The sequence below is a fragment of the Eumetopias jubatus genome, unplaced genomic scaffold (genome assembly GCF_037043125.1).
Source record: "Eumetopias jubatus isolate StellerSeaLion01/CBP00866 unplaced genomic scaffold, mEumJub1_p1.0 scaffold_13, whole genome shotgun sequence".
Taxonomy (NCBI): Eukaryota; Metazoa; Chordata; class Mammalia; order Carnivora; family Otariidae; genus Eumetopias; species Eumetopias jubatus.
The window spans coordinates 7,966,342-7,993,684 of NW_028274819.1; the positions used below are offsets into that span (position 1 = coordinate 7,966,342).

At 59.0% G+C, this 27,343-nt stretch overlaps 1 protein-coding gene across 2 annotated transcripts; it reads right to left on the reverse strand.

The window, feature by feature from the left end:
* Positions 1–449: 449 nt before the first annotated feature.
* CCDC88B (coiled-coil and HOOK domain protein 88B) lies at positions 450–15,836 on the reverse strand. Of its 2 annotated transcripts, XM_028118009.2 has the most exons (28): positions 15,732–15,834; positions 15,204–15,307; positions 14,763–14,902; positions 14,501–14,612; positions 14,347–14,416; positions 14,212–14,270; positions 14,034–14,117; positions 13,793–13,936; positions 13,445–13,590; positions 13,238–13,319; positions 12,927–13,085; positions 12,225–12,371; positions 11,934–12,042; positions 11,608–11,744; positions 10,394–11,524; positions 6,773–6,900; positions 6,576–6,693; positions 5,709–5,804; positions 5,478–5,618; positions 4,674–4,930; positions 4,203–4,346; positions 3,812–3,998; positions 3,547–3,692; positions 3,190–3,288; positions 2,854–3,020; positions 2,140–2,346; positions 1,917–1,985; positions 450–593 (listed from the first exon to the last, which is right to left on the reverse strand). In XM_028118009.2, the coding sequence occupies exons 2-28, from the start codon at positions 15,261–15,263 to the stop codon at positions 538–540; spliced, it is 4,395 nt and encodes a 1,464-aa protein (XP_027973810.1). In that variant the 5' UTR covers positions 15,264–15,307; positions 15,732–15,834; the 3' UTR covers positions 450–537. The 2 variants fall into 2 exon arrangements, with proteins under 2 accessions (XP_027973810.1, XP_027973812.1); XM_028118011.2 differs by lacking the exon at positions 15,204–15,307 and having other exon boundaries at positions 14,501–14,628; positions 15,732–15,836.
* Positions 15,837–27,343: the final 11,507 nt, after the last annotated feature.

Sequence of the window (27,343 nt, forward strand, 5' to 3'; positions counted from 1 at the left end):
AATGGGCACGGACCCCAGCCCACACAGACTTCGGCTGTGTGCATGGTGGGTGCCTTGGGACTCCTGGATACCACCACTAGACACAGAGCACAAATTCAGGTGGTCGTACCCCAGCTTTATTTTCATGTCCCTCACAAACCAGATACAGCTCAGAGATGGGCCCAGGTCACCCTCCCCAGTGAATGGTCCTTGGCTCCCTGCCCGGACCAGGCAGCGAGCTCTCTTGCCCACTTCTGCCTGTCTCCTTCAGCTGGGGGGTCACCCGGAGCCGGCCTCCGCAGCGAGGGCCGCAAAGCAGAGCCGGTGCCCTGGCGAGGAGCTGCTCCTGGGGACCAGCCGTCCCCTCTGTCCACAGGCTTATCCCAGCTCCATCTCAGGGCCCCAGAGTAGGCCTTGGAGGAGCTGGGGGCCCAGGCCTCCTCATCCAAGGACTGGCTCCAGGCGGACTGTATCCCCGAATTCTTGGGCTGTCGGACACCCCCACCGGCACTCTGGTGGTGAAAGGACTGCACTCCCAAGCCCCCCGTCCACATGGTGTCACTGGCTGAGGGAAGGGGTGAGAGGGCGTTTCTCCGGCTCCTGCACCTTGAGGCCTGAAGAGGAAGGCTCAACTCAGGCCGCTCCCTTGGGAGCTCCCAGCATTCGAGGAGGCCCCCAGGGCCCCCCACCTTCTGCCCCTGCCCCCACTGCCTGCCCCTTGCAGCTCCCCTCAGCTCCCCCCTCCTCGCTCCAGCTGCACTGGCCACCTTGCCCGTCCTCGAACTTGCCAGACCTTTGCTTCGGCTGTTCCCTCTGCCTGGAATGCTCGTCCCCAGGGATGTTGACAGGAAACTCTCACCTCCAAGTCTTTGCTCCCACTTCACCTCCTCTCTGAGGACTACCCTAAGCACCGTAGTCAAACTCGCAACCTGCCCCACCTAGCGCTCCTGATCTCCTCCCCACGCGCTCTCTCTTTCCAGAGCATTGCCACCTCCTAACATTCTGGGGCTGAGCCGCCCAGTGCAGAACCGAGCACCTGAGATGCAGCCCATCTGAACTTCCATGTGCTGGAATGTAAAACAGCCGCTGGACTCAAGGACGTAGCAGGAAAAAATAATATAAACTATCTCATTAATAAAAATTAATTAATTAACTAAAATAAACATCTCATTAATGACTTTCCACACTGACTACAGATTGAAATGGTAACAGTTCCAGTATAATGGGATAAATAAAATGTTATTAAAACTAATTTTACCTGAATAAATAAAATAAAGGGGGGAGGGGCACCTGGGTGGCTCAGTCAGTTAAGCGTCTGCCTTCGGCTCAGGTCATGATCCCAGGGTCCTGGGATCGAGCCCCACATCGGGCTCTCTGCTCAGCGGGGAGCCTGCTTCTCCCTCTCCCTCTCCCTGCCGCTACCCCTGCTTATACTCTCTCTCTCTAATAAAAAAAAAATTTTTTTAAATCTTTAAAAAAAAAAAAAGCGTCTGCCTTCGGCTCAGGTCATGATCCCAGGGTCCTGGGATTCAGCCCCGCATCGGGCTCTCTGCTCAGCGGGGAGCCTGCTTCTCCCTCTCCTCCCCGCTCATGCTCTCTCTTGCTATCTCTGTCTCTCTCTCTCTCCAATAAATAAATAAAATCTTTTTAAAAAAATTAAATTAATTTTACCGGTCTCTTTTTACTTTTCTGATGAGGCTACTAAAAAATTTTAAATTATACATGTAGCTCACATCATATTTCTACTGGCCAGGGCCGTTGTAGATAATTATTATTTTTATGCACGCTGTTTACTATCTCCCTCCTGTACCAGAATGTTCCCAGCTGTATCCCCTGCTGTAGCCCTAGCACATCACCTGGCACTCAGTAAAGGCTCATTGTCAAGTAGATGAATGAATGAGCCAGGGGCCCCAGGCAGGCCAAATACCCCCACTCACCCTCTCCGTTAGCATCTGCTTTGTGTTCCGACAGGGTCTCGATGGAGCCATCCCAACCCACGCCAGGTCCTGGGGGTGCACAAGGCAGCCAATGGGCCATGGGGACCAGAGCAGAGAGGCGGGCAGGGCTTGTGCAGAGACCCAAGGGACAGGAGAAAGCCAAGGGCTTAGTGGGTCCAAGGGAGCTGGGGAGCAAATGGGAGCAGGGACCCTCGTCTCTCACCTTTGCCATGGGAGGTGGGCGCGCCCAGGGGGCCCGGCCTGCGCTGTCGGAATCGCTGCCTGGGGGTGTCCCCGGGGCTGAAGGACTCAGAGCTTCGCCCCACAGGGAATCGCGAGCTGAGTTTCCGCCGCTGCCCCCCTGCCAGGGTCTCATCCCGCAGGCAGAGGGAGCTCTGGGCCCGGCGCATGGGTGCCGGAGAAGGGGACCCTGCAAGAAGCATTGGCAGGGAGGGTGTGGAGCAATGCAGGAAGGGGCTGGGCAGAGTGGAGGGGCCGGTGGGGTGAAGCTGCAAAGGAGCAAGGAGAAGAGGCTGCAGAGGCAGGGGTAAGGTCTGGGGGAAGGAGGGTGGTGACAGGAGGCTGGCCTGTGCTGGCTCTGACACTAACTCACGGTGTGACCTGGGGCAAGGCACGTCCCCTCCCTGGGCCTCGGCTTCCTCATCTGCTGACTGGGATAAGTGACCTCTCACTAAAGTCCCCTGCCACTCTGAGGTCCTAGACACCGCTGTGGATGGGTAGGGCGCGGTGGGTGGCGGCGCCGGCAAGAGGGAGGTGCCGGCTGAAGGGGCTGCGGCAGGGACGCAGGGCGGGGGGGTGGGGTACACGTGCAAGCCACACTAGACGAAGGGAGAGACGAGAGGTGCTGGCAAGCACCAGGGTGGGGATAGGACACACGGGGTAGGGACCACCCTGGTCACCCGGCCCCCAGACCCACCTGTCCCATCTGCCTCCCTGCCCTCGGAGAGCTCCGTCTCTGGGGGGCCCCCCAGGCTCTCGGTGCTGCCAGCCCCATCGGCCCCCAGGCGTGGCCCCCCATGGAGGCCCCCCTCCCGCCGGGGCCGCATCAGCCTCTTCACCTTGTCTGCCAACCAGCTGCCCTTCCTGGGGGCAAGAGGGCACAAGAGGGGTAAGGCCAGGGAGGAAGGAGGGACAAGAGGGCCACGCTGGGGATGGCAAAGGCCAGGCAAACCCTCCTCGGGGCCTGGAGAGGGCAGGGCAGGGGCAGAGGGTGGGAGGATCCCCGGCTTCAGGGGGCGGAGGGGCCCCTCACTTGGTCCGGGGCAGGGGTCCAGGCTCCAGCACTCGGTACTGGTCCATGATCTTCTCCACCAGCTTCTGCTTCTCACGGCGCAACGCATTGAGCTGGTCCCTGCGAGCATGAGGAGGGAGGAGGCGGGCGTGAGGCCAGGCAAGAGCGAGGCTCAGGACACACTGCCACAAGCCTGCCTGCCGTTAGCACACCGATGTGCTCCCGTGTTGGCAAACTGCTACTGTCCTGAGCTCCGGGCGATCAGCCCCGGCCCTTTCCCAGGACCCCCTGGGCATCTGCCCATGAGCAGCCAAAGGGGTCTCGGGGACCCGCTCCCGCTCCCGGCAGCCGAGCTGGGCCCACCCACGGCATGCTCACAGGTACTCGCGCTGCTCACGGTGCAGGTGGTCCCGGCTCTCCAGGCTGCGCTCCAGGAGCTCCCGGTTCTCCCGGCTCAGCGCCTGCACCTCAGCCAGCAGCTGCCGGTTCTCCTCTTCCTGGGCGCTCCGAAGCTCTGTCAATAGCTGGGGGGATGGAACAGGCGGTAGGGCAGGTGGGGGATTTAAGGGGGCTCAGGGTGGCTACCTTCCACACCCCCCAACTCTCCAGCCCCCAGCCAGCCACCACCCATCCCTCACCACACCTCGCACTGTGTGGTCAGCCGGCAGGCACTCAGGTCCAGCTGCTGGTTGGACTCACGCAGTCGCTGGCTCTGCACCTCCAGCTGGGCCCGCTCCAGCTCCAGCCGCGCCAGCCGGCCCCGCAGCTCCCCACGTTCACCCTGCAGCTCACCGCGCTCCCGAGACACCTCTGCCAACAGCTTCTGAGCCCTGCACAGTCCAGAAGAGATGCTCTCCAAGGGCACTCAACCCCCTCCCAGGCCCCCCAGTAGGGGCCAGAAGGCCACGCTGGGCAAGAGGAGGCAAAGCGGGACCCCACAGGGACGGTGACTAACCCACCACCAACCCACTTCGCAGACAGGAACACTGAGACCCGGCCCGAGAGGGGCGGGGCTGTGCCAGGGCTGGTGGTACCTGTCATGCTCACTCTGCAGCCTCCGCAGCTCCTCCTCCAGGCCACGCTGCCGATGCCCGTCCTGCATCAGGCGTTCTCGCTCCGCCAGCAAGGCCATCTCCTGCGCCTCCACGCTGGCCCTCTGGGCCTGCAGCTGCTCGTGCCTGGGATGCACAGGGACTGAGAAGGCTGCAGAGACCTGGGGCCGGGGCAAGCGGGCGGCTAGACTATATGGACCTAGGAGTCTGCCCTCTCCTAAGCACCGGCCCCCAAATAAAGCGAGGGAGCAGAATGCCAGGCGAGGTGCCCACCACTCCCCATGATGAACGAGCCTCAGGGTGAGCTCACCCCGGGGCCCAGCCACACGTGAGACCACTGCAGCAGAGGTGGCTGGGTTGAGTGGTGGTCCTTGGGGAGGGGGCCAGGGGTGGTCAGAGCCACCAAGGCCAGCAGTGCTGGGGAGAGAAGCCGGGAGTCTGGGGGAGGCTCACCGGCCCTGCAGCTCCCGGTGGGCCAGCTCCAGTGCCCGCATGTTAGCCTTGAGGTCACGGTGCCGGACCAGCAGTCCCTCTAGCTCGGCCTCCTGCCGCCGCTGCAGCTGGGCCAGGGCCTCATGATCCCGCAGCAGAGCCTGCTGCTGCGCCCGGGTCTCCTCCTGGGACTGCCGCGCCACCCGCACCTCCTCCTCCAGCACCCCCAGCTTCTTATGCAGCTCCTGGCCCTGCATCTCCAGGACAGACTTCTCAGCCTAGACAGAGGAGGGGGGTGCAATCCCAGTTCCAAAGGGGGTAAGGGACAGGGGGCAAAAGGCAAGGGGCAGGGCAGAGGATACAGAGAGAACTATAGAGGAGGCCGAGCGCTGGAGCAGGGGTGACAGGGAGCAGAAAGCAGAGGCGGGGGTGAGTGGGCAAGGAGAGGGGAGCGGTATCATGGAGATGGGCGCTGGTGCCAGGCTGTGGAGGGGAGGGCAAGAGGCACTAGGCAGGGGTGGGACAGATGGGGCCGGGGTAGGAGCAGGGAAAGAGGAAAGGACTAAGGGCTGGCTGTTGAGAGGGATAGAGCTGGGCCAAAAAACAGCACAGAGGTGAGGGGAAGGGGGAAGGCTCGAGGGGAAGGAGCAAGTGGAAGTGAGCAGGAGCGGGGTTAGAGGGGTGCAGAATGGGGTGGTTCAGAGGTCAGGGACTAGGGAACAGGTAGCGCAGCCAGCTGGGAGCTAGGGCAGAGAAAAGGGCAGGCAGCTGTGGAAAGGGGGCCTGAGATTGGGCAGGGGGCAAGGCACCCAGGCCGCCACCCACCTGCAGGCGGCTGCTGCACTCCTGGGCGCGCTGACTCTGCAGCAGGAGCTCCTGGGCTCGCCCCTGCAGGCTCCCCAGCTGCCCCTCCAGGTGCTGCAACTGCCCCTGCAGAGCCACCTTCTCGGCCACCAGCGTTGCATTCTGCTCGTTGCATTTGGAAGGGAGGGGGGTTAGCAGGGGCCAGGCCACTGGGGCAACCCCCTCCCCGTGCCTGCCACGGTCGACACTCACACTGCGCTCCACCTCGATGAGCCGCCCACTCTGGGCCCCCGGGGTCTTCAGCTCAGCGTGCCCCTCAGACCCCAGCCCCTCAGGGCCCTGGCGCAGCTGCAAAGAGAGGCCCCGGGAGGTCACACAGGGGCGTGGAGGAGGCCGGAGGATCGTGCAGGGACCCCTTGGGCAGCACTGCTGCCCCATCCCTCCGTCACGGGGTCCCCCACCCCCACGCTCCTGGCTCCCACAGGTCCATCTGTCACTCTCTGTCTGCCCTGCTCCACATCACTCAGTTCTGCGGCAGGGACTGGCCTCTGCCCGGGCCACTTCTCTCTCCACCCTGCTCTTCCTCCGGGCCCCAGTTTCAACACGACTTTCCCCTAACCAAGCCTACATGTACGCGTTAGGGGCTCTGCTGGGTGCCCGCTGTCCCCTGACACCCCGTGTTATGGTGGCCTTTGTCCTTGCCTGGTCTTGCGCCCCACCACAACCCGGAGCTCAGCCCTGAGCTGGGAGCCTCAGAAACAATGGCCAGCCAAGAACAAGGGCAGTAACTGAGCTCACTGGGGAGTGGTGAGGCCCCAGAGAGACACAGCCAGCACCTCAGAGCAGAGCCGCTGGGGTCTGTCCGTTGGAGGAACGAGGGAAACAAGGCCCCCCAGAAGACTACAAGGCCTGGGCAGAGTCTGCCTGACCCCCAGCATGGGGCGCTCTCCAATCGGCCCCCAAATGGGGCACAAGGCAAGCGACTAGTCCAAAATCAAGGGGCAAGACCAGCGCGGGGCTGGAGGGATGGAGCACAACGCACGCAGCCCCCGCTGTCCGCAGGCAGGACGGAGGGCGGGTGGGACGAGGCTCCCAGGCGCCCAGGGCCGCAGGCCTTACCTGGACCAGCTCCTCTTCCAGCTGCAGAGCCCTGGTCTTGAGCTCCCTCAGGGCCTCCTCCTTGCTGGTGGCCGCCGCCTGCAGCTCAGCTTCCAGCCGCTGCTCTAGGCCCTGGTACCTGCCAGGAGAAGCCGTGGCACCGACCCCTCCCCAAGCCCTAGCTGCCCCCTCTCTGCCCCTGGGGTGACACCCCCCACCTCTGGTGCTGGAACTCTTGTTCTCGCAGAAATTCCTGGCGCTCCAGAGCTGCCTGTTTCAGCTCACTCTGCAGGTGCTCCAGCCGCGCCCCCAGCTCCCGGCCCCGCACCACGGCCTTCTCTAGCTCCTGAGGGCAGGCACAGGGGGCTCAGGGCCAGGAGGGAAGACCACCATCCTCACCCGGGGAGGGGGGAACAGGGGGGGGCCAGATTCCAAGGCCTGAGCATCTGGAGACCTGGCTTTCTGTCCTTCCTCTGTCACCCTGGGCAAATATCTTTTTTGTTTTGTTTTGTTTTTGTTTTTAAGTAAGCTCTCATGACCCTGAGATCAAGAGTCACGTGCTCTACTGATGGAGCTAGCCAGGCGCCCCACCCTGGGCCAAGATCTTTACCCCTTTGGGCTTCCACTCCCCCATGGGGAGCAAAGCCTGGCCGCCTTGCGGAGTGACTACGGAAGACGAAAGACGGGGATCGTAAGCCTGGAGGACTCAGAGACACTCGCCAGGCAAGTGTCTTTACCTCTCTGAGCCCGCGGTTCCTCGTGCGCCCAGTGGCAGCTAGCCGTGTCCTACGTGCTGAGGCCATGCGGGCCACGTGAGGGAAAGAGGGGCTTGGAGGAGGCAGATCTGAAGAGCGCCCTGGGCCACAGGGGGAGGGCGACAGAGCACAGGAACTTGGTGAATGTTGGGCCCAACCACAGTGGGGGCTGGCGGGTGGGGAGAGACGCTGCAGGCCAGGCCAGGCCAGGCATCCTGTGGCGGTTGGGCCACACCATTGTGGAAGGGGGCAGAGTGGGCCGCAGAGGGAGACAGGCCAAACCATTCTGAAGTGCGGGGGCCCTGGCAGGATGAAACCACAAGGAAGGGCCGACTGGGACCAGCTGCCTACCGAAACCTTACTCTGGACACAGAGTCTACAGCCTCTGCTCTGATCTTCCCGGTTTTGCAACCCCACTGAGCCTCCCCCAGAGGGAGGCTCTCACTGAAAAACTACAAGTCCCCCTGCCTCCTATTGGCCCGCCTCCACGAGAGCCCAAGGGCTAAGGGTAGAACAGGGGTACCAATGAAGAGACTTGAAGAGGCCAGACCGCGGAACCGGCCCCCTCCAGGCCCTGGCCCCCTCCAGGCCCTGGCCGTGGCCCTCAGCGCCCCGCCCCACTGCACTTCCAGCCCACAGGGACGCCACCTACCCTCGGTTCCCCAACCTCCCCGGGGCTAAGCCACCTCCTCCTACACCACACCCAGTCATCACCAGAAACTGCTCTGCCCAGGAAATCTCACAAAATTCCCCTTTGTCCTCAGGCTCTTCCTCAGGCTCAGTCCTCAGAGCACACCCTCCCCTCCCCTGCACCTCCCCCTACCCTCACCTGCCCGGCCCACCTGCCGGCATTGCCACTCCACAGCTGCCCCCAGCTCTCTACATTCATCGTCTTACAGTGTTATGGGATCCTGTAAGGCAGGTCATTTGTATTCCAGTTTTCCAGGAGACAGGTTAAGGAGTTCGCCCCTAACTGCACAGCCAGTAGGCAGGGGATCTGGGCTAGAAGCCAGGTCTGCCTGACAGCATCTCTCAGTCACATCCTACAGAGTGAAGCCCAGAGACCCCCCTCGGCCTTACCTACCCGCCCACACCCCCATTCTCCCACTCCCCAGGCCTGCCCTGCCCTATGCCTAACCTGGGTCAACCCAACACTGTGTTCCCCGCTCCTCTCCGCCCGCACGAGGGGTATCTCAGCAAATTACTCCTCCTCGCTGAATCTCAGTGTCCTCATCTGGACAATAGGGATGAGACTGGAAACTGCTCAGCTGGAAGATCCGATTCCTCGTCTGCAGCACACTGTCCCCCAGCAGCATGAGGCCCCCTGGCCTGAACAACCTTCCCATTGCCTCCTAGTCTCCTCAGCTTCCCCCGAGGGGCCTTGCAACATGAGTACCTGATGACTCTGCTCCCTTCAACGCTCCACTGGGTTTAAAGGTTATTGCCCTCATGTGAAGGTCACGGAGGTCATTTCCTTCCCAAGAACAACCACAACTCCTTCCTTAGCTTGAAAGGAAGACGAGGCTCTGCCCAGTAGGAACCTGCTAGTGAATCCTCTGCCTAGCCTCCCTCCACTTCCCCCCTCACACCCTCCACACCCAGGAGCAGCGCCTGCGCCTCCTACGGGCTCACTGCAGTTCTCTCTCCTCCTCCAGGAAGCCTTCCCTGCCATGACCCAGCCTGAGTCCACTGTGCTTCCTGGACTCCCACAGCTCCCTGCACAGCCCTGTCTCCACCCCAGACCCTGAGAGCCTCCCTCAGTAAGGGCATTAGGCTGCCTGGTACAGCGCCAAGGAGATCCCTGTCAACATGCATGAGCCCACGAATGAAGGGGTTTCCAGGTCTCTCTCCTCCATCCCCTGTCCCAGCCCCAGGCAGCCTCACCTGCCTCCTGCCGGCCGCAGGCTCCCCTGCACACCAAGGGGACCCTCCTCAAACCCAGCCTCGCACAGGTTTGCCCACACGCTTGGGTGGATTTCCCTGCCTGGGGACGGAATACTGCCACCAGCAAGGCTGGCCCAGCACGTCTCTCTGGCCCTGTTCGCGCACCTGCCAGGCCCCTAAGCAGCGTTAATGCCTTCAGGTCTCTGCACATGCCGTTCCCTCTGAATGAAATGGCCTTCCCACCTAGTGGAATCTTTACCCCTCCTAGGAATCTTCTCCAAAGCCTCCTTGCCCCCACCCTGGCACTAGCTCCCTCCCCCATGGCCTCCTGCACCCTTTGCAGCACCTGAGTGGCTCAGTTGGTTGAGTGTCTGACTCTTGATTTCAGCCCAGGTCGTGATCTCGGGGTCCTGGGATCGAGCCCCACGTTGGCGGGGGGGGGGGGGGGTGTTGGAAATCCCTGCTCAGCGGGGAGCCTACTTCTCTCCCTCTCCCTCTGCCCCTCCCCCTGCTCTCTCTTTCTCTCTAAAATAAATTTTAAAATCTTTAAAATAATAGTAATAATAATCAACATGTCTGGGGGCGCCTGGGTGGCTCAGTCAGTTAACCCATCTGACTCTTGATTTCGGCTCAGGTCATGATCTCAGGGTCGTGAGAGGGAGCCCCGTGTTGGGCTCCACACTGGGCTAGAGTCTGCTTGAGAGGCACTGTCGCCTTCTCCCCTACCCCTCTCCCCCTCTCTAAAAAATAAAAGTAAACATATAAATCTTTTTAAAAAAATAATCAACATGTCTTGCGCCTTTGCCCAGCATAAACGAGGCTCATCACACAGTTATCTCCCTTGGTCTTCCAAAAGACCCAATGAGGCAGCGATGAAGAGCACCTCCAGTTTAGGGAAGGAGGAATGGGGGGAGGTGGGTCAGCTACCACAGTCGGAGATCCAGGATGGGCATCCAGGCAGTCTGGCTCCACAGCCATACTCTTATCCCCTCCTACAGCCCACCCCACCAGAGGTAGAGGACATCGGTCCTGTACCCTGGGCCAAGCACGGTTCAGAAGGCAGGGGTGGACTTCACCTTTCACTCTCCAGCCCCAGCTAGGTGCCGAGCACTCCAGGGCCACGGATGGAATGAATAACCCAAACCCCAGCAACTGACCCAGAACCCCGCTTCCTATCCCAGGCTGTGAGCCCCAACATACCTCCTTGAGGGCCTGCCTCTCCCTCTCAGCCTCCTTGAGGTGTTGGCGGCCCTCGTTCTCCAGCACCTGGAGCCGCTCCTCAGCTGCCTCAGCCCGGGCCCTCAGTCTGGGCGCCTCGCGCTCCCACTGCCTCCGCTCTCGGCCTGTGGCTGCCAGGGCCTCTGTCAATGCCTCCCGTTCCCTCGATGCGGCCTCCAGCTCCCGGCCGGCTGCCTCCACGGCCTCCCGAAGCCGAGCCTGCTCCTGGGCCTGGGCCTCCACCTCCCCGTGGGCCTCAGTCTCTGCCTTCCGTGCCTGAGCCAGCTCCTCAGAGAGGCGGGCAGCTTCCGTGCCTCGGGCCTCCAGCCTCCGGGCCTGGGCCTCTAGCTCCGCTCGAAGGGCCTCGGCCTCTTTCCTTAGCTGCGCCACCTCCTCCCTCAGGGCCTCCTGCTCTGGGACACCACCAGCCAGGATCTCCCCTGGGATCAGCCCTTCCCAGGTCTGGGCCTCCGGCGCCCCTTCTGACTTCTGCTGTGGGTTTTGCTGGCCTGGGTCCCCAACCATCCCCTCCAGCTTCTGTTCATGCTCTCTGGCCCCTCTCTGCCCTTGGGGTAGGTCCAGCCCTTGGCCTGGGGTCTCCTGCTCCTCCAGCTGCCCACGGAGGCTGAGCTCTGAGGGTCCAGGCTTGCTTGCAGGGCCCCTCTGTCTCAGCACCTGGGCTTTGGGCCCTGACTCTTCAGTCTCTCCTCCCAACAGCTCGGCCTGAATTTCCACCCCTGCAACTTGAGGCGAGACCACAGCACTCGGGGTCTGGAGAAGGGCTCCACGCCCAGCCTTCTCCAGGGACTCCTGTGTTGCTACTGCGCGGCCTGATTCCTGGACGGTCAAGTCTGAGGTCTGGGGGGCCATGGCAGCCACCTGGAGGGGTCTCTCTATCACCTGTGGGTCTGAGTCAGAAGCCTGGGGAGGCACAGCTACTCTCTCAAGGGCCGAGTCTGATACTGGGGGAGCCAGGTCCAAGGCCTGGGTGCCTTCATCCCCCACCTGGCCAGCCAAAACCTGGGGGCCCAGGTCTGAGGCCAGGCAAGTCTGGGGAGTCACATCCAGCTCTGGAACCAAGGAGTCCTCGCTCTGCTCCTCCAGCAGGGGGTGCTGAGGGTACATGAGAGGAAGGGCTAAGCCCCCAGGAGGAGGCAAGGAAGGACCTGCTAGAAGGGTTGGGGGAGGGGACTCACCTGGCCCCCAGGCTGCCCCCGGAGCACCTGCAGCAGGGCCCGAAGCTCCCGATTCTCCCTCTCCAGGGTCTGCAGCCGCCCGGCCTCTGCCTCTCTCACTTCATCATGAAGTGAGGGGGCTGCTCCTGGCACGGGTGCTGGGACATATGAGATGAGGTTAGGACCCCTCCCTACACTTTGCCATGATCCCTGGTTCCTCCCACACACCCATAGACCACCCCCACCAACACCTTGGGAAGAGAATGAAGTCAGAAGCCATCCCCGCTAGAGTTGCAGGAAAAGAGGCAGCCAGCCCCACATCCGCAGCCCCTCTACCAGGGCCCTACCCTCCCGGGGAGAGCCCAGGGGCAGCTCCAGGCTCCGCTGAAGCTCCAGCTCCAGCTCCACATTCTCCTCTGCCAGGCGCTCCACCTGATGCCGCAGAGTGTCCAGCTCCTGGGGGAAGGGCAGGGTCAGACAAGCCTTCCCCACCACGGCCAGGCCAATGTGTGGGCTAGATCACTAGGGGAAACAAGGAGTCAGGGGTCACAGGGTGCTCTAGAGAACTCTGGGGGACCATTGGGGCCACCAGGGGTCACAGATGACAGAGTGACTGGGGGTCACTCGGGCAATCTCACCGCATGGGCCTCGCCCAGACGGGTCCGCAGCAGCAGATTCTCACGCTGAGTCTCATGCAGCCTAGCACAGCGCTCTTGAGCAACCTCCAGCTGCTCCTCCAGTAGCGCCTTGGAGGCTTCCAGAGTCCCGGAGAGAACCCGTTCCTCCTGGTGGGGAGCAGAGACACCCGGGATGTGATGCTGCCCCCAAGCACTCCAGGGCCACAGACTGCCTTCCCTCCCTCACCTGACCCTGCACCCCTATGCTCTCCAGGCCCCGCCTCCCCCTCCCACCTGCCCCTCCCTCTCCAGGGTCTATCCAGGTACCACTTCCCCAGCACCTGGCCCCGCCCCCTCCTGTGTAGGCACCGCCCCTTCTCCCCAAGAACTCCCTCCCAGGGCGGCATCCCTCTAGGCTCCACTGCGAAGGGCTCTCTCCAGACAGTTCCTCCCCTGCACTCGGCCCCACCCTCCTCTCCAGGACCTACCCTAACCTACGGCCCCCACCTCTCCCTTCCATCCGCCCCATTCTCCAGAGGGCCTTTCCCCCAGACACCACCTCACCCATTTCTCCTGGTCACGACTGCTTTATCCGTTTGACCTCGCCCTCTCTTCTCCAGGCCCAAATTCGCCCCCGGTCCTGGCCCACCCCAACCCCAGCAGGCCCCGCCTCCAGGCCCCGCCCCGCGCCCCGCCCTCCCCAGGCCCCGCCTCCCGTCTCACCTCCAGCTGGCTTTTGCAAGCCTGGGCCGCCTGTAGCCGCTCGCGACAGCGGCGCAGCTCCTCCTGCAGGCGGGGCAGGCGACCGGCCCGCTCCCGCAGCGCCTCTACCTCCTCGCGGTACAATTCGGCCCGCTTGGCCTGTCCCGATAGCGCCTGGGCCTGAGCCAGAAGGTGCGGAGGTGGGGTCGGCCAGCCGCGGGCCAGAGGGATTAGGGAGGGGAAGGAGCCCGGGTGGCGGCAGGCGATGGGACACGGGAGGCGTGGGGAGAGGGCTAGGGAATGCGGCAGCAGCGGGGAGCGTCTGAGCGCACCTCCTGGCGGAGCCGTCGCATTTCGGCCTCCAAACCCTGCACCTCCGCCTGGGAGTCTAGCAGCAGCTCGACCTTCTCCTCCCTGAAGAAAAGGGACGCTGGAGGGGTGTGGGGACCCAAAACCCACAGGCCTGATCCCACCCGTTTCCATCCACGTCTAATCTGCCCCTCTCCCTCCAGGCCTACTTCCCAGACGGGGGTACTCACAGCTCCTGCCTCAGGCGCCGCAGCTGGGCCTTTGTGTTGGCCAGCTGCAGGGCCAGGTGGTGTGAGGGGCCTTCTGGGGGAGTCCTGGCAGGAGCCTCTGGCAACAAAGGGGCCGGCTGTCTCTCCAGCAGCAGTTCAGCCAGACGCTGTGGGAAGTCGAGGGTCAGAAGCCAGAAGTAACCTATCCCATGCGCCCCAGTCACAACAAGCCACATCTGGCTCATGAAGCTCTGCTGGTCCAAGACCCTCATCCCCAACCCCACATCTGGGCCCCAAACTCCATCCCACCCCCAAATCTGGGTCCCCGCAGTCCTCCCATTCCTCCACCTGGATCACAAAGCGCCCTACCTGGGCACCCGTATCACGCTCCCGTGCCAGCCTTAACAAAGTCCCCAGCAGGCTCCGGGATAGCATCTCCAGTTCCGGAGGCTCCAGCTCCCCAGGCTCGGGCCCAGCCAGTGCCAGCACCACACCGGCCCCAGGCTGCGTCACCTGGGTGGGTAGGGAGAGCAGTTCAGCAGAGGAAGGTGAGGGGCAGGGTGCCCCCAGGTGGCAGGGCCAGTCCCAGGCTATCGACCAGCCCAAGTACCTCCTGGATGGCAGCAGCCAGCTCACTCTGGACCTCAAGACTGAGGCCCTGGATGTGTCGGATGAAGAGTTCCCGGTGCTCACACTGCAGGGAGACCGGGCGGAAATGCCAGCACGGGAATCCCCCACGTCTTCGTCTCCCGCAGAGGCTGGACCCTACCCTTCCCTTCCCTGCTCACCTGCACTGACGCCCCCAGCAACAGCCGAAGGATGCCTTCCAACTCCTCCACTGCCTCCTCTGCAGAGCACAAGCCACAAAAAGTTAGGGGTGGGGTGAGGGGATAGAAGCAGGAAGGGGTAGTAAGAGAGAGCACCTGAGAAGGGGTCAAACCCCAACGTCTGGAGGTCTGGGGGTGTCGACAGGATCAGCAGCTGCAGCTCCTCCTGGGGGCAGAGGAGACAGGACCTAGGAGAAGGGCCTTCCCACAGGGGCCTCCCAGGCTCAGCCTCCCCTTCCCAGCCCCTCACCTGGTAGAAGTCCCTCAGCCGGCCCCACAGGTGGTTCAGGTTCCGCACCCGCCAGGATGCAGGAGCATCACAGCCCCCGACCACCCGAGGTCCCCCTCGAGAACTAGGAGCTCTGTGGGCACAGGGAGCTAGGTGGGGGAGGGGGACCATCAAGGCCCCACCTCCCCCAATCAGGCTCCACCCACCAGCCCTCAAGCTCCTCCCAGTAGTCTGTGTAGGGAGGGGCCACCTCAGACTCCTAGGCAGGCCTGTGGCTTCTTACATGATGCCCAGCACCCGGAGGAGCAGGGCCCCATCGCTGAGATGCAAGAACTTCTTCTCTGGGCAAAGGGGCCCCTCTCCTTCCTCCTCTTCCCCCTCAGGTTCCTCCGCCTCTCCCACCAGGCTGGCCAGTCCCAGCGCCTGTGGGGAGCCGAGACAAGTCAGCTGCCCGGTTAGGAACTCCCTTCCCAGCAGAGTGACTCCCAGCCCCTCGGACCTGCCCCCTGAGCCCACGCAGCCTCCTCCTCACCTCTTCCCCGAATGCCCCTGACCCTTGCCCCACGGCTCCCTCAACTTCTCCAGCCCCACATCTGTGCCCACCCCTGCCCTCAGCACCTCCCCCCCCCCCCCCCGACTCTGCCGGACCCTCCTCCAAACCCAGCACCAGCCCCTCCCTGCTGCTCACTTCCCTTTCCCAGCCGCCTCCCACCTGCCCCCTCACCCAGGTGGCCAGGCTCCCACTCAGGAAGTCTTTGAGTCTGGGCCCCTTGCCCCCATCCATGACAGGGCCAGGGTGTTGGTCCGGCTGTGGCAGCTACACCTGCCCTGAGAGGAAGAGGAAGTTCCCCTGGTCCGGGATCCCGGGGCCCAGCCACAGACACCCTGTGCAGCTTCCTCCTTCCGGGAGCAGGCGGGCCTCTGCACCCCCAGAGTCCTGCCTCAGCCCCCACCTCGCCACCCCACATCCTCCCAGCATCTCCGCAGGGCCACAGAGCTGGCATGGTGGTTAGCAGGGGAAGGTGGGGTCAGGGCCACCCGGGAGGGACGCCCGCCGCTCTCCTGGCTCAGGGGACCATGGCGGGTGAGTCTGCCACCCCTCTGGAAACGAAACTAGCGATGGAGACCTCAGCCTCGTATCTTCCAGGGCCTCTGCAAGGACTCTGGGCCTTGTGTGGTGAGTCTGGGCGTCCACACCTGCCTCTTCTGATTTGCCCAGCTTCGCTTTCCCCTCCGTGTTTCTCAAACTCACCCAAGCTCTGCTCCCAACCTGGGAAGCCTGTGTCAGATGCCGCTGCCCGGGCAAATCTCCTCCAAACCCCAGCCAGGAGTGAGCCCCCGTCCTCTGCCCCACCCTCCCCCATCTCTCTGCACACCGGACTGAGACAGGAGGTCTGGGCCGTGGACATGTGACCTCACAGGGCTCAATTTCCCATCCGTACAAGAAGAGGCTTGCTCTCTGGCCTCTGAGGGAAGTGGTGTAGTGCAAAGGCCGGCAGCCTGTCTCCTGCTCACCCCCACCCCCCCGCCGCCCTGCAGCGCAGAGGCGTGCAGCATGTCTCGTAGACTGGCCAGGAGGACCTCCCAGGTCCCCCACTGCGCACTATGGGGCCTCCATTCATTCTTTCATCCACCAGCACCTTGCCAGACACAGCTAGATACTGGGATGTGGTGGAAGTCACCTAGTCCCCGCACCCACAAGCCTCGGTACACTGGGGAGATGGCTGCCCCCCAAAATCACACACACACTCAAAATGTAACACTGTAGCTATACTATGTGCATGGACAGTGAAGGGACTGACTCCCGGAGATGGTCAAGGAAGGCATCCTGGCGGGGGGCTACACGAGGAAGCTGAGATGGGGAATGACTGGGTGAAGAAGGCAAAGAGGGGAGGAAAGGAGCAGGAACAGAATGTGCCGGGGCTCTGCGGTGGCTGGAAGCCCCGCCCAGCGCAAAGTTCAGAGATTATTCATGTGTCGTGGATTCCAAGACCCTTTCTTGCTCCTACTTAAATCTCCTAACCGGGTTACATGGTACAGTTGCTTTCTGGCTGGCTGCAGTCCTGACAGTTGTCATTGCCTGCTCGTGCCCACACTTCAGAAGCAGCAAACCCCGCAGAAAGGGCATCAGCAGCTTGGAAGGAAGGCCCAGAGGCAAGAGCTGAGTGAGCCCTCCCTTAACCCCGGGGACTTAAAGGGTGCGAGCCCCCAGGGAAGAGAACCAGACTTGTCAGTACACTCCCCAAGCAGAAATCTGTCACGAAGCTGGCTTGCAACAGCTCCTGCAGCTGTTGGTTTCAGGGTTGCCTTTTTTTTTTTTTAAGATTTTATTTATTTATTTATTTGACAGAGACACAGCGAGGGAACACAAGCAGGGGGAGTGGGAGAGGGAGAAGCAGGCTTCCCGCGGAGCAGGGAGCCGGATGCGGGGCTCGATCCCAGGACCCTGGGATCATGACCTGAGCTGAAGGCAGACGCTTAATGACTGAGCCACCCAAGAGCCCCGGTTTCAGGGTTGTCTTATGGATAGCTGGGGGGCGGGGGGCTGCGCTCCAGCACTCACCATGGCTCACTGGAGGAGGTGGTGGTGAAACCCAGACATCACACCTCCGTCTCCGTCGGACTCTAAATGGGAAGGAGTTTTCCAAACACCGTAAAACAACTTATTTTGCTTCTAGTTTCCTTTTTGTGTGTGCCTCCAAATTATATATGATGAGAATCTCCATCTAAGTCAAAAAGAGCTTCTTCGGGAAGTATAAAATAAAGGTTCTAGTGATGAAAGAGACTTGGTACGTAGTCAACTGGCAGCATTCTTGTCTTCCCTGAGTGGTATCTTTTACAATGGATGACATCTTAGATTTAATGAAATATGGGGTAATAACAACCATGGCAAACAGGCTTACCAGGAGCCAGTCATGGTTACAAGAACTTCACGCTTGGGACGCCTGGGTGGCTCAGTTGGCTGAGCGTCAGACTCTTGGTTTTTGCTCAGGTCGTGATCTCGGGGTCATGAGATTGTGCCCCGCCTCAGGTTCCGTGCTCAGCATGGAGTCGGCTTGAGATTCTCTCTCTCCCTCTCTCTCTCTCTCTCAAATTATTAAATAAAATCTTAAAAAAAGGGGGGGCCCTAGGAGGCTCAGTTAAGCGTCTGCCTTCAGCTCAGGTCATGATCCCAGAGTCCTGGGATCCAGCCCCACATTGGGCTCCCTGCTCCTCAGGGAGTCTGCTTCTCCCTCTGTCTGCCACTCCCCCTGCTTGTTCTTCTCTCTCTCTCTGTTAAATGAATAAATAAAACCTTTTTTTAAAAAAGTACTTTAAGGGGCGCCTGGGTGGCTCAGTCGTTAAGCGTCTGCCTTCGGCTCAGGTCATGATCCCAGGCTCCTGGGATCGAGCCCCGCATCGGGCTCCCTGCTCCGCGGGGAGCCTGCTTCTCCCTCTCCCACTCCCCCTGCTTGTGTTCCTGCTCTTGCTATCTCTCTCTGTCAAATAAATAAAATCTTTAAAAAAAAAAAAAAGTACTTTAGGCTTATTGACTTATTTGTGTTGGACTAATAACATGTGACCTAAAGACTAAGGGTCTCCAATTCACAGAGGGGGAAACTGAGACTCAGAGAGGTTACTAACCTGCCCAAAGTCACACGGCTATTAAGTGGTAGAACCAACCGAAGGAAGGCAGTGGGGCCACTGTGTAAAGAGCGAGGAGCTCCCGGCCACGGCGAGCCAGGTCTCACCAGGCAATGGGAAGGCATGCAGGGCAGGAGAACACAACCATTGCTCATCCCTGCTGAGACGCATCTGGAAATGCAGACAATCCTCTCAGAGGGTTGTTATGAGGATTCCATGAGCTGGGGCCCAGCTGAAGCATTCATTACATGGTCCCCGGTGTGGTTGTTATCTTAGGTATTATTAATATCAAGGGTCCATCCAGATTTGACCCTCCGTGGATCTTAACTTCTATTTGCACCCCCTCCCCCGAGGATTCCAGCCCAGGAAGTCCTCCCAGAGCGCCTGCTTGGGGTTAGCCAAGGGCGGTGACTGGGCCTCATCCCTTGGCTGCCCAGGGCCCCTGCCTTGCTCAACACCTCCCAGGCACACCCTTCCTCAAGCCTCGGAGGCAGGCACTGTGTCAACGATGGCTTTCACATCCGTCCCTCCACACACGCCTGGCTGCCCCTCAACCCTCTCCTCTGACTCGCTCCAGCTGGGTCAGGCCCAGGGAGGCTTCAGGGAGAGGGGGAGGGAGGGACGGGCCTCCTCAGCAGGTGACAAAGAGATCCCAGGATTTCAAGGCTCAGTTAGCCCTTGAGGGATGTTCGTCAGAGTCTAGCAGTGAGTGGTCCCTTGCCTGCGGTTAGATTTTCCCTTGAAAGTTGTTTGCAGACCCATGGTCAAAAATGTCAAGAGCGCAGAAGGGTGGAGCGCCTGGGTGGCTCAGTCCGTGGAGCATCCAACTCTTGACTTCGGCTCAGGTCGCGATTTCAGGGTCCTGGGATCGAGCCCCCCATCAGACCTCCTGCTCGGTGGGGAGCCTGCTTGAGGATTCTTTCTCTTCCTCTCCCTCTGCCCCTCCCCCTGCTCTCTAAATAAATAAATAAAAATCTTAAAAAAAAAAAGAGTGCATAAGGGTATAGAGAAGAAATCAAGTCTCCCTCTCATCACTCCCAACACCTACTTTGTGCTCCCCCTGTCAGCATGTTCTGTGTCCTTTCTGAGATGCAGCTGCCATGTTTGTCTGTAACAGGTGGATACAACCATACACACAGGGCTGTGCACCTCCATCCTTCTCGAAATATCTTACAGTCTGCTTCTTTTCTGTTCAGAACCACTGGCCTCTGCCTTTGTAATGGCTGTGTGGTATTCTACTGTGTTGCTAGTCCATCGTCATTTAAACTGTGTCTCGTTGACAAATACTTTATTTTATTTTATTTTATTTTATTTTATTTTATTGTTTACGTTTTAAAGAGTTTATTTATTTGACAGAGAGAGACAGTGAGAGAGGGAACACAAGCAGGGGGAGTGGGAGAGGGAGAAGCAGGCTTCCTGCTGAGCAGGGAGCCCGATGCGGGGCTCGATCCCAGGACCCTGGGACCATAGACCTGAGCCAAAGGCAGACGCCCAACCGACTGAGCCACCCAGGCACCCCTGTTGACAAATATTTTAAATGTTTGCAGTGCTATAGTGTCTGCCCTTCTCAGATATCTTTTTCTGGCAGCTTTTTTTTTTTTTAAGATTTTATCTATTTATCTATTTTGAGAGAGAGAAAGAGAGAGCGTGCATGCACGAGGTGGGGGCAGAGCGGGAGGAAGAGGGGGAGGGAGAGGAACAAGGAGATTGGGCACTGGGCGCTAAGCACCGAGCCGGACAGGGGCCTGGATCCCACAACCCTGAGATCATGACCTGAGCCTAAATCAAGAGCCTGATGCTTCACCAACTGAGCCCCCAGGTGCCCCTCTGGCAGGTTTTTGTGTGTGTGAATTTTTTTTTATTATGTTATATTAATCACCATACATTACATCATTAGTTTTTGATGTGGTGTTCCATGATTCATTGTTTGCGTATAACACCCAGTGCTCCACGCAGAGCGTGCCCTCCTTAATACCCATCACCAGGCTAACCCATCCCCCCACCCCCCTCCCCTCTAGAACCCTCGGTTTGTTTCTCAGAGTCCATCGTCTCTCATGGTTCGTCTCCCCCTCCGATTTCCCCCCTTCATTCTTCCCCTCCTGCTATCTTCTTCTTCTTTTTTTTTTTTTTGTTTTAACATATAATGTATTATTTGTTTCAGAAGTACAGATCCATGATTCAACAGTCTTGCACACTTCACAGCGCTCACCATAGCACGTACCCTCCCCGATGTCTATCACCAGCCGCCCCCTCCCTCCCACCCCCCACCACCCCAGCAACCCTCAGTTTGTTTCCTGAGATTAAGAATTCCTCATATCAGTGAGGTCATATGATACATGTCTTTAAGGGAGTTCAACTCCCACTACTGACAGCATGGGGATCTAGGAGGCAGGCAAGAAGCAGAGAAAGACAGACAGACAAATGGACAACTTAATCAACGGCAATCTCCTCCCGTGGGGCTCAGCTTCCCCATCTTCACAGGGTAGGAGTGGGTGGAATGCCATCTCCCAGTTCCCTTCTGGTTTTGAATTCTCTAGATAGCCCTGGTCCGAGCCCAGAGGCCAGAGGCAGGAGGGCCCTGGGGTTTGAGGAAGCAGAGCCCAGGGTGGCCAGGGCAAGTGGTGGTCAGGGCCAACCAGAGCCTGGAACCAACCAGAGCTGAGTCAGAGGGCCACTTTCGCCCCTTGCCTGCAGCAGGCCCAGAGCCCCACGGGGCACCTGCCCAGGGCCCAGTCCCGTAACCAGAAAGTTCAGGGCCCCAAGCTCAAGAATTAAAAACAAAACAAAACAAAAAACCAGTCTCCAGGGCCTTCTGGGCACCTGGGCTTCTGGTGTTGGGTCTGAGGGACTCCCTCCTCCCCACCCAAGGGCTAAGAAGGGGTGGTTTTCCTACCCACCATTTGGGGGTAGAAATAATGGAGCCAGAGTGGGCCAGGAGCAGAAACGCCCAGTGGGGTGGCCTGAACCAGCTGCCCGATGGAAGGAGGCAGGGGAAGCCAGAGAGTCAGGGAGGGCGGGACCCAGGGCCACCTGCCCAGGGCCGAGCCAGGTCCCCGGGGACTCAGGGGGCCACCTGCAAGACATGAGCCCCAGCAGCTGAAGAGAGCATGACACCGCACGGCCCCCGCCACCTGACACTTGGCTTGCTCGCCCCAGGGCGCCCCCACACTCCTAGGGGGCACCCGCCCTGCCTCACCCTGAGACTCTTACCAAGGCGGACACCAGCACCAGTCCTCCTCCGGGCGGCCTCCACCCAGAGCCCAAAGAGTCTTTTGGAAATACTGGCTCATGAACCTTTCCTGCTTAAAACCCTCCAGTGCCTTCTCCCTGTGCTTTGAATCAAGTTCTAACCTCTCACCATGACCTTCGAGACCCGAGGCTCTGCTGAGTGGGCCCAGCCGTCCACCCAAGCTCATTCCTGGCTCCTCCCTGCTTCCTCAGACTCCCATCCTGGACCCCTTGAAATCTGCTGTTCCTCCAAACTGAAACCACCCCCCACAAACGCACCCTCCCTCTGCCCTCGGCTGGCTCCTTCTCACTCTGCTGCTCTCGCTGGATGGCCTGTTTCTCAGAAAAGATTTTCCCTTCCTAAAGCAGACCCCAGTCCTTTTCCCTCCTAGCCTTACTCCGCTCTGCTGTGCATCTTCCCACGTTCTCACGGTGCCGAGCCACGGAGACCACGACGATGAAGAAACTGACACACAGAGAGGTTAAGTCACTTGCTTAAGGCCACAGAGCCAGGAAGAGGTAGAGCCAAAATACAGAAGGCGGCCAAAGTCATGTTTTTTGAGCAAATGAATTCCTATGTCAGGGATAAGGAGAATGGGGCTCAGAGGGGCTCAGGGGTCAGTAAAATTAAGGGTAAACCCAAAAGCTGCACCACCTCCCTTGCTCCCCGCTCCCTTGTTGCTGGCTAGTGGGAGAGCGAGGCTGGAGCCCAGCACCTGGCTAGCGAGCACAGGGAGAGCGCTGCCAAGCCCCACGGTTGCCAGTCTCCCTCATAATTAAAGACACATGCATGAAAGACCGTGCCAAGATACCATTAAGTGCCCATTAAGCTAGGAAAAATACATCCAGGAGGTAAAGCCCGGATTGGCACATGGTGAGGAGAGACACAGCCGCACACATCACTGGTGGCTGTCAAAATGGCCTCAGAGTTTCCAGAGACCATTAAAACCGCCAGAGCCCTGTGACCCAACACTCCAGCATTGGGGAACACGCCCCGAGGAAGGAGTCCAGGAGGAAACAAAAATAGAAAGTCTCCCTCCAAAGCCTCCCTTAGCCAAATATCAGAGACACCGATGTTCACCAAGAGAAGCCAACTGAGCTGTGGCTTGTGGACAAAACCCCTAAATATCTGCTTGCCCAGACCTTGCTCCCCTTGCTCACCTTTAGGCTTTGGCGAGGCTGTTCCTGCCACCTAGAACACCCTTCCCACCTCTGTTCACCTGGCCATCGTCTATTCATCTTCCAGCCCACGGCTAGAACTCATTCCCCCTCCCATACCCCGTGGCAGGGTGGGCTAGTGGCCAGAGTCCTTCTGTCATACCCCAGACACCCCAACCTGGGCTGCCCTGTCACAGCTCCCCTGCATGGACTGCAAGTGCTCATCCGGGGGCTGGCACCCCTGTGGGACGGTGGGCATGTCGAGGCAGGGACCAGAGCTGCCAGGGCACTGCCAGCTCGCTCAGACAGGAGCTTGGAGCCTGGAGTCCCACCTGACGGCTGTGTCTGCAGGGCCCATGCCTGGCGTGCTCACCGCCATGTCCCCGGAGCCCAGCCTGAGGCCTGGCTGGAACTCTTGGCAAACAGCCACTGGGTGCAAGACACCTGATGTGACCGCAGGGGCACGTGGAGGCAAGCAAACCCCCTAGAAGTCGGAACACGCCTTTCGTAACTAGGATGGGCACATGTGCATCGCTCAGAAGAGACGAGTGACTTCAACTTGGGAGAAGTCGTGGAAATTCAAGATCTGTCATTGTGGCGGGGATGGTCGTCCAAGCGGTGAAACACCACTCAACTGTGCACGTTTAAAGAGTGAATTTTATGATATGTGAATTATATGTCAAAAACCCCCTCCATCCTTGATGAAGCTGAGGGTGTGGCCCATGTGGATGGTTCAGGCAAGGGACAGGAACAGGGCAGTGGTCCTCAGCAAACGGGACCAACCTGGGACCTCGAAGGGTAGAGCACTTTGGGCAGGGGTAGGGAAGGGAGGGGCATCCCAGGTGATGAACATTGTCAGGAGATGCTGAAGAGGCTGGAGGACCCACAAGCTGGGGCATTGGGGTGACTGTGGAGACCAGGGTTTGCAGGGAGCAGGAGAGAGGCTGGAGAAGGGTCACTGGGGATATGAGGTGACCACACAGGGACCTGGGACAGCTTAGGATTTGTCCCTGCCAAGGCTGACAGGAGCAGCAGCGGGTGCCACTGGAACTCAAGCAGCCGCATTGGATTGTGAGGTAGAAGACAGATGTTTAAAACGGCAGAGCAGCAAGATAGGAGGAGCATGGGTCCCTTGTAATCATGGAGCTGCTGTACTAGCCCTAGACTGCCAACCTTCCTATTGCATATCTGTGAGCTAAGCCTCTGTCTCAAATCACTGGACTTGTTATCACCCTCAAGCAAATCTAGTTCTAATTCAGACCCGCTTGGTTCAAACTTATGCTGAACCAATGGGAACCAATATCCGGGAAGCTGGAGAAAGGATAGCTTTCTCTCTCTCTCTCCCATCCTTCACTTCTTTACTGTTTCCCAAAACGCATCCCAAGCAGGGCACCTTACCTGTGTTCAGTAAAAAAAAAAAAAAAAAAAAAAAACTTCCAGCTCAAGCAGGGAGAATCAGTGCAAATATTCACACCCTGGTGGATTGATATGCATGTTTATTAGTACCACAAATCTGTGCGTTCACACAGAAGTTATCCAAACTTCTCCAGGAGTTGTGTAAACACACGTGCGCATACACACACACACACAATCCTCTCTCTCCACTGCTACTCCTCAACATCTGTGTGGCCAAACCCCAAGCATGACCAGTAAGGTGAGTTCCCTCGGGGTCAATATCCTCCTGATCATGGTGCCTGCAGAACTACAGCCCCAGGTCTGGAACAGGAATGCCAGCACCCCTCTGACCCTCTCCTTCTCTCAGAAGCTCGGGTCTGACTCCCTAGGGCCCGGCCAGGACTCTCCCCACGGATGCTTTCCCAGCTCCTTAACCTGTGAGGCTTCAGGTGCCAGACAATGTATGGAGAATCCTGGGGACCTACATACATGGATAATAAGAGAGTCACTAGCCCGTTATATTGACAAGGAAACCGAGGAATCGCTAATGACAGGACTGAGGTCTGACTTCTCTCCCAACTCCTAGCTGCTTTTATTTTTTTTAAGATTTTATTTATTTAAGAGAGAGAGCGCTCACAGAGAGGGGCAGCAGGGGAGGGAGAGAAAGGGAGAGAACCCCAAGCAGACTCTGTGCTCAGCGGAGCCGGACCGGGGCTCAATCTCACAACCCTGAGATCACAACCTGAGCTAAAATCAAGAGTCAGACGTTCAACCGACGGAGCCATCCAGGCACCCCTCTAGCTCTTTCTCCACCGACACACAGGCTACATGGTGGAGAGCAAGCGTTCTTTTTGTTTGTTTCTTTTTCTCTTTATAACCATGTCTTGGGTTCTTACTGCATGCTAGGCACTGTGCCCAGTGCTTTCCATACATTCTCATTTGTTCCCAACAACCCTATGAGGTGGGTTAGGATTATTTCTACTTTAAAGATGAGGGAAGTGGGGTCAAGGGAAACTAAATAGCCTGCCCAAGGTCACCAGCTTCTCGGTAGCATGTCAGGATTCACAGCCTAGTGGTCTGAGCCCAAAGTCTGGTGACCCCACTCTGGTATGATGCCTCCCAGGGCGGGGTGGAGACTCACCTGGAATTTCTGGAAGGACTTCAGGGGGTCTCCTCAAAACCCTTAAAAAGGGTGTTCATATGTCCAAACGTGCATTTTCTTTTTCTTTTTTTAAAGATTTTATTTCTTTAAGAGAGAGAAAGAGCACGAGCCAGGCGGCGGGGGGGGGGTGGGGGAAGCGGCAGAGGGAGCCCAACGCAGGGCTCAATCCCAGGACCCTGAGATCATGACCTGAGCTCAAGGCTGATGCTTAACCGACTGAGCCGCCCAGGCGCCTGGTGACGTGCATTTTCTAAGGCAGAGGGCATGGCTCTCAGCTCTTGACCCAGAAAAGGCCAGAACTGCTGATGCTGAGTAAAACGCTTGGCCTTCCAGGTCAGAGTTGCTATGCCTTTGGGAGGGTCAGGACAGGTGGGTGAGTTTTAGCTGGAGATGTGTTGGGTGAATGTCTCAGGGTTTGTTTGTTTGTTTGTTTGTTTGTTTTTTAAAGATTTTTTATTTATTCATTTGTCAGAGAGAGAGAGAGAGAGAGAGCACAAGCAGAGGGAGAAGCAGGCTCCCCGCTGAGCAAGGAGCCCGATGCGGGACTCGATCCCAGGACCCCAGGATCATGACCTGAGCCGAAGGGCCGAAGGCAGACGCTTAACCGACTGAGCCACCCAGGCGTCCCTCAGGGTTTGTTTTAACATTAACCCTTCGGCTACCAACAGCCCAGGAAGCTCATGCCCGCTGCCCTGCCAGGTACAGCTCCAAGCCTCCAGAACCCACTGATCCAGGCCCCTTTGCCTTGGCCTGCCCTGCCCTGTATCTACAACCCTGAAACACAGTGTGTCCGCCCAGGAGATGAAGCTCTGTCAGATTCTCTTGCAATGTGATCGTTGATTTCAGGCCCTCCGGTACCCAGAGTAGCCCACAGACACCACCCACCCTGGCAAGCTGAGGTATATGGCCACCTCCACTCACACCTGACTCCCATCGTGCTCACGCAAGGGGTCACCCAGGCCCTGGGAGCCCCCTCATGCCAAGAGGCCCAGTCAATGGCAACAGGACCCCGGAGGGGACACTTCCTCTCAGAGGCCTTCCTGGGCCTCAGATTAAGAGGCCACGAGTAAAAGAAGCAGGCTGCTGGTGGCAGCAACAGACACCGGGCTTGGGCTAATGGCAAGGAGGCGCTGGGGGGCATGAGTTCTGCAGGAGAAGAGGAGGAGGGCCCACAGCCTGTGGGGGAGCTGGCGGCCAGCCATTTACCCATGTGACCGGAGACTCGGAGAGCCCAGCCGCTGACTCCGGCACTCTCTCCACCTGAGGCTTTCAGGCTCGCACCCCACGGGATCATCTTACTACCTGAAGAGGCAGCTCTAAGTGTCTGCCCTCCTTAAGACTATGAGCTCCTAAACACAGCAGGGACCTAGTAATCGCTCCCTGATGCCAAGTGCAAGGCTTCCCAGGGTCAAAAGCCAGAGGCCCAAGGGCAGGGCCTGCAGACAGCACTGGCCTGCAGCCCAGACCCTGCTGGCCTCTCTGCCCCCCAGTACACCCAGCGCTGGTCAGGCCTCACTGGCATCTTCTCCCCTGGAACAGCTCACCCAGACTCCTCTCCCAGGAAGCTCTCCTGGACTAAACCAGTACTGCCTCCACTGATGGAGCCCTTTCTACCAGTCGGTCGGCCTCAAGGTGCCAGGAGCCCTTCCTGGGATGACGGTGCTCCTGGGAGGGGTTCGACAGAGTCTAAAAGAATGGTGGGGCTAAAGCTTGGCCCAGGTTGGGGTTACCTAGCATCAAAGCTCTACCCTGAGGTTTATGGTCTACATGAGGTCAGCCAACACCCAGAGAACAAATGCAAAAGGTCATGGCTGCAAGCCAAGCTCACGTCTGCCTAGGGCCTACTCCCTCTGCACAGACTGCTCCTTCCCTTGCTCTTCAGACCACTGGTCCTTTCCCAATCTGTATATTGATGCTTCGTTAACACTTCATTCAAAGGCTCGCCCTAATGAAAAATGAAATCAGGATCCCCCGTTAGTACCCCTTCAGCCCCTGCCCACTACCCTCACAGTTGTGACTGTTCTAAGGCCTGGCCCTCAGCAAATCAGCAACTCAAAATCAAGGAGTAGGGGCCCCTGGATGGCTCAGTCAGTTAAGCGTCTGACTCTTGATTTCAACTCAGGTCATGATCTCAGGTTCATGAGATCAAGCCCTAAGTCCTGGCTCCAAGTTCGACAACAAGTCTGCTTCTCTCCCTCTGCCCGTCCCCAACCCCCCAACCCCCAATGCACGTGCACACTCTCTCCCAAATAGTAAATAAATCTCAAAAAAGAAAGAAAGAAAGAAAAATCAAGGAC

Excerpts from the sequence above, each read along its gene's own strand:
- CCDC88B (XM_028118009.2), bottom strand. The coding sequence starts at position 15,263 with ATGGATGGGGGCAAGGGGCCCAGACTCAAAGACTTCCTGAGTGGGAGC. Across the intron at positions 11,745-11,933 it reads CCTGGGCTCTCCCCGGGAGG|CACCCGTGCCAGGAGCAGCC; the intron begins GTAGGGCCCTGG and ends CATATGTCCCAG. Across the intron at positions 11,525-11,607 it reads GGGGGCAGCCTGGGGGCCAG|CACCCCCTGCTGGAGGAGCA; the intron begins GTGAGTCCCCTC and ends ATGTACCCTCAG.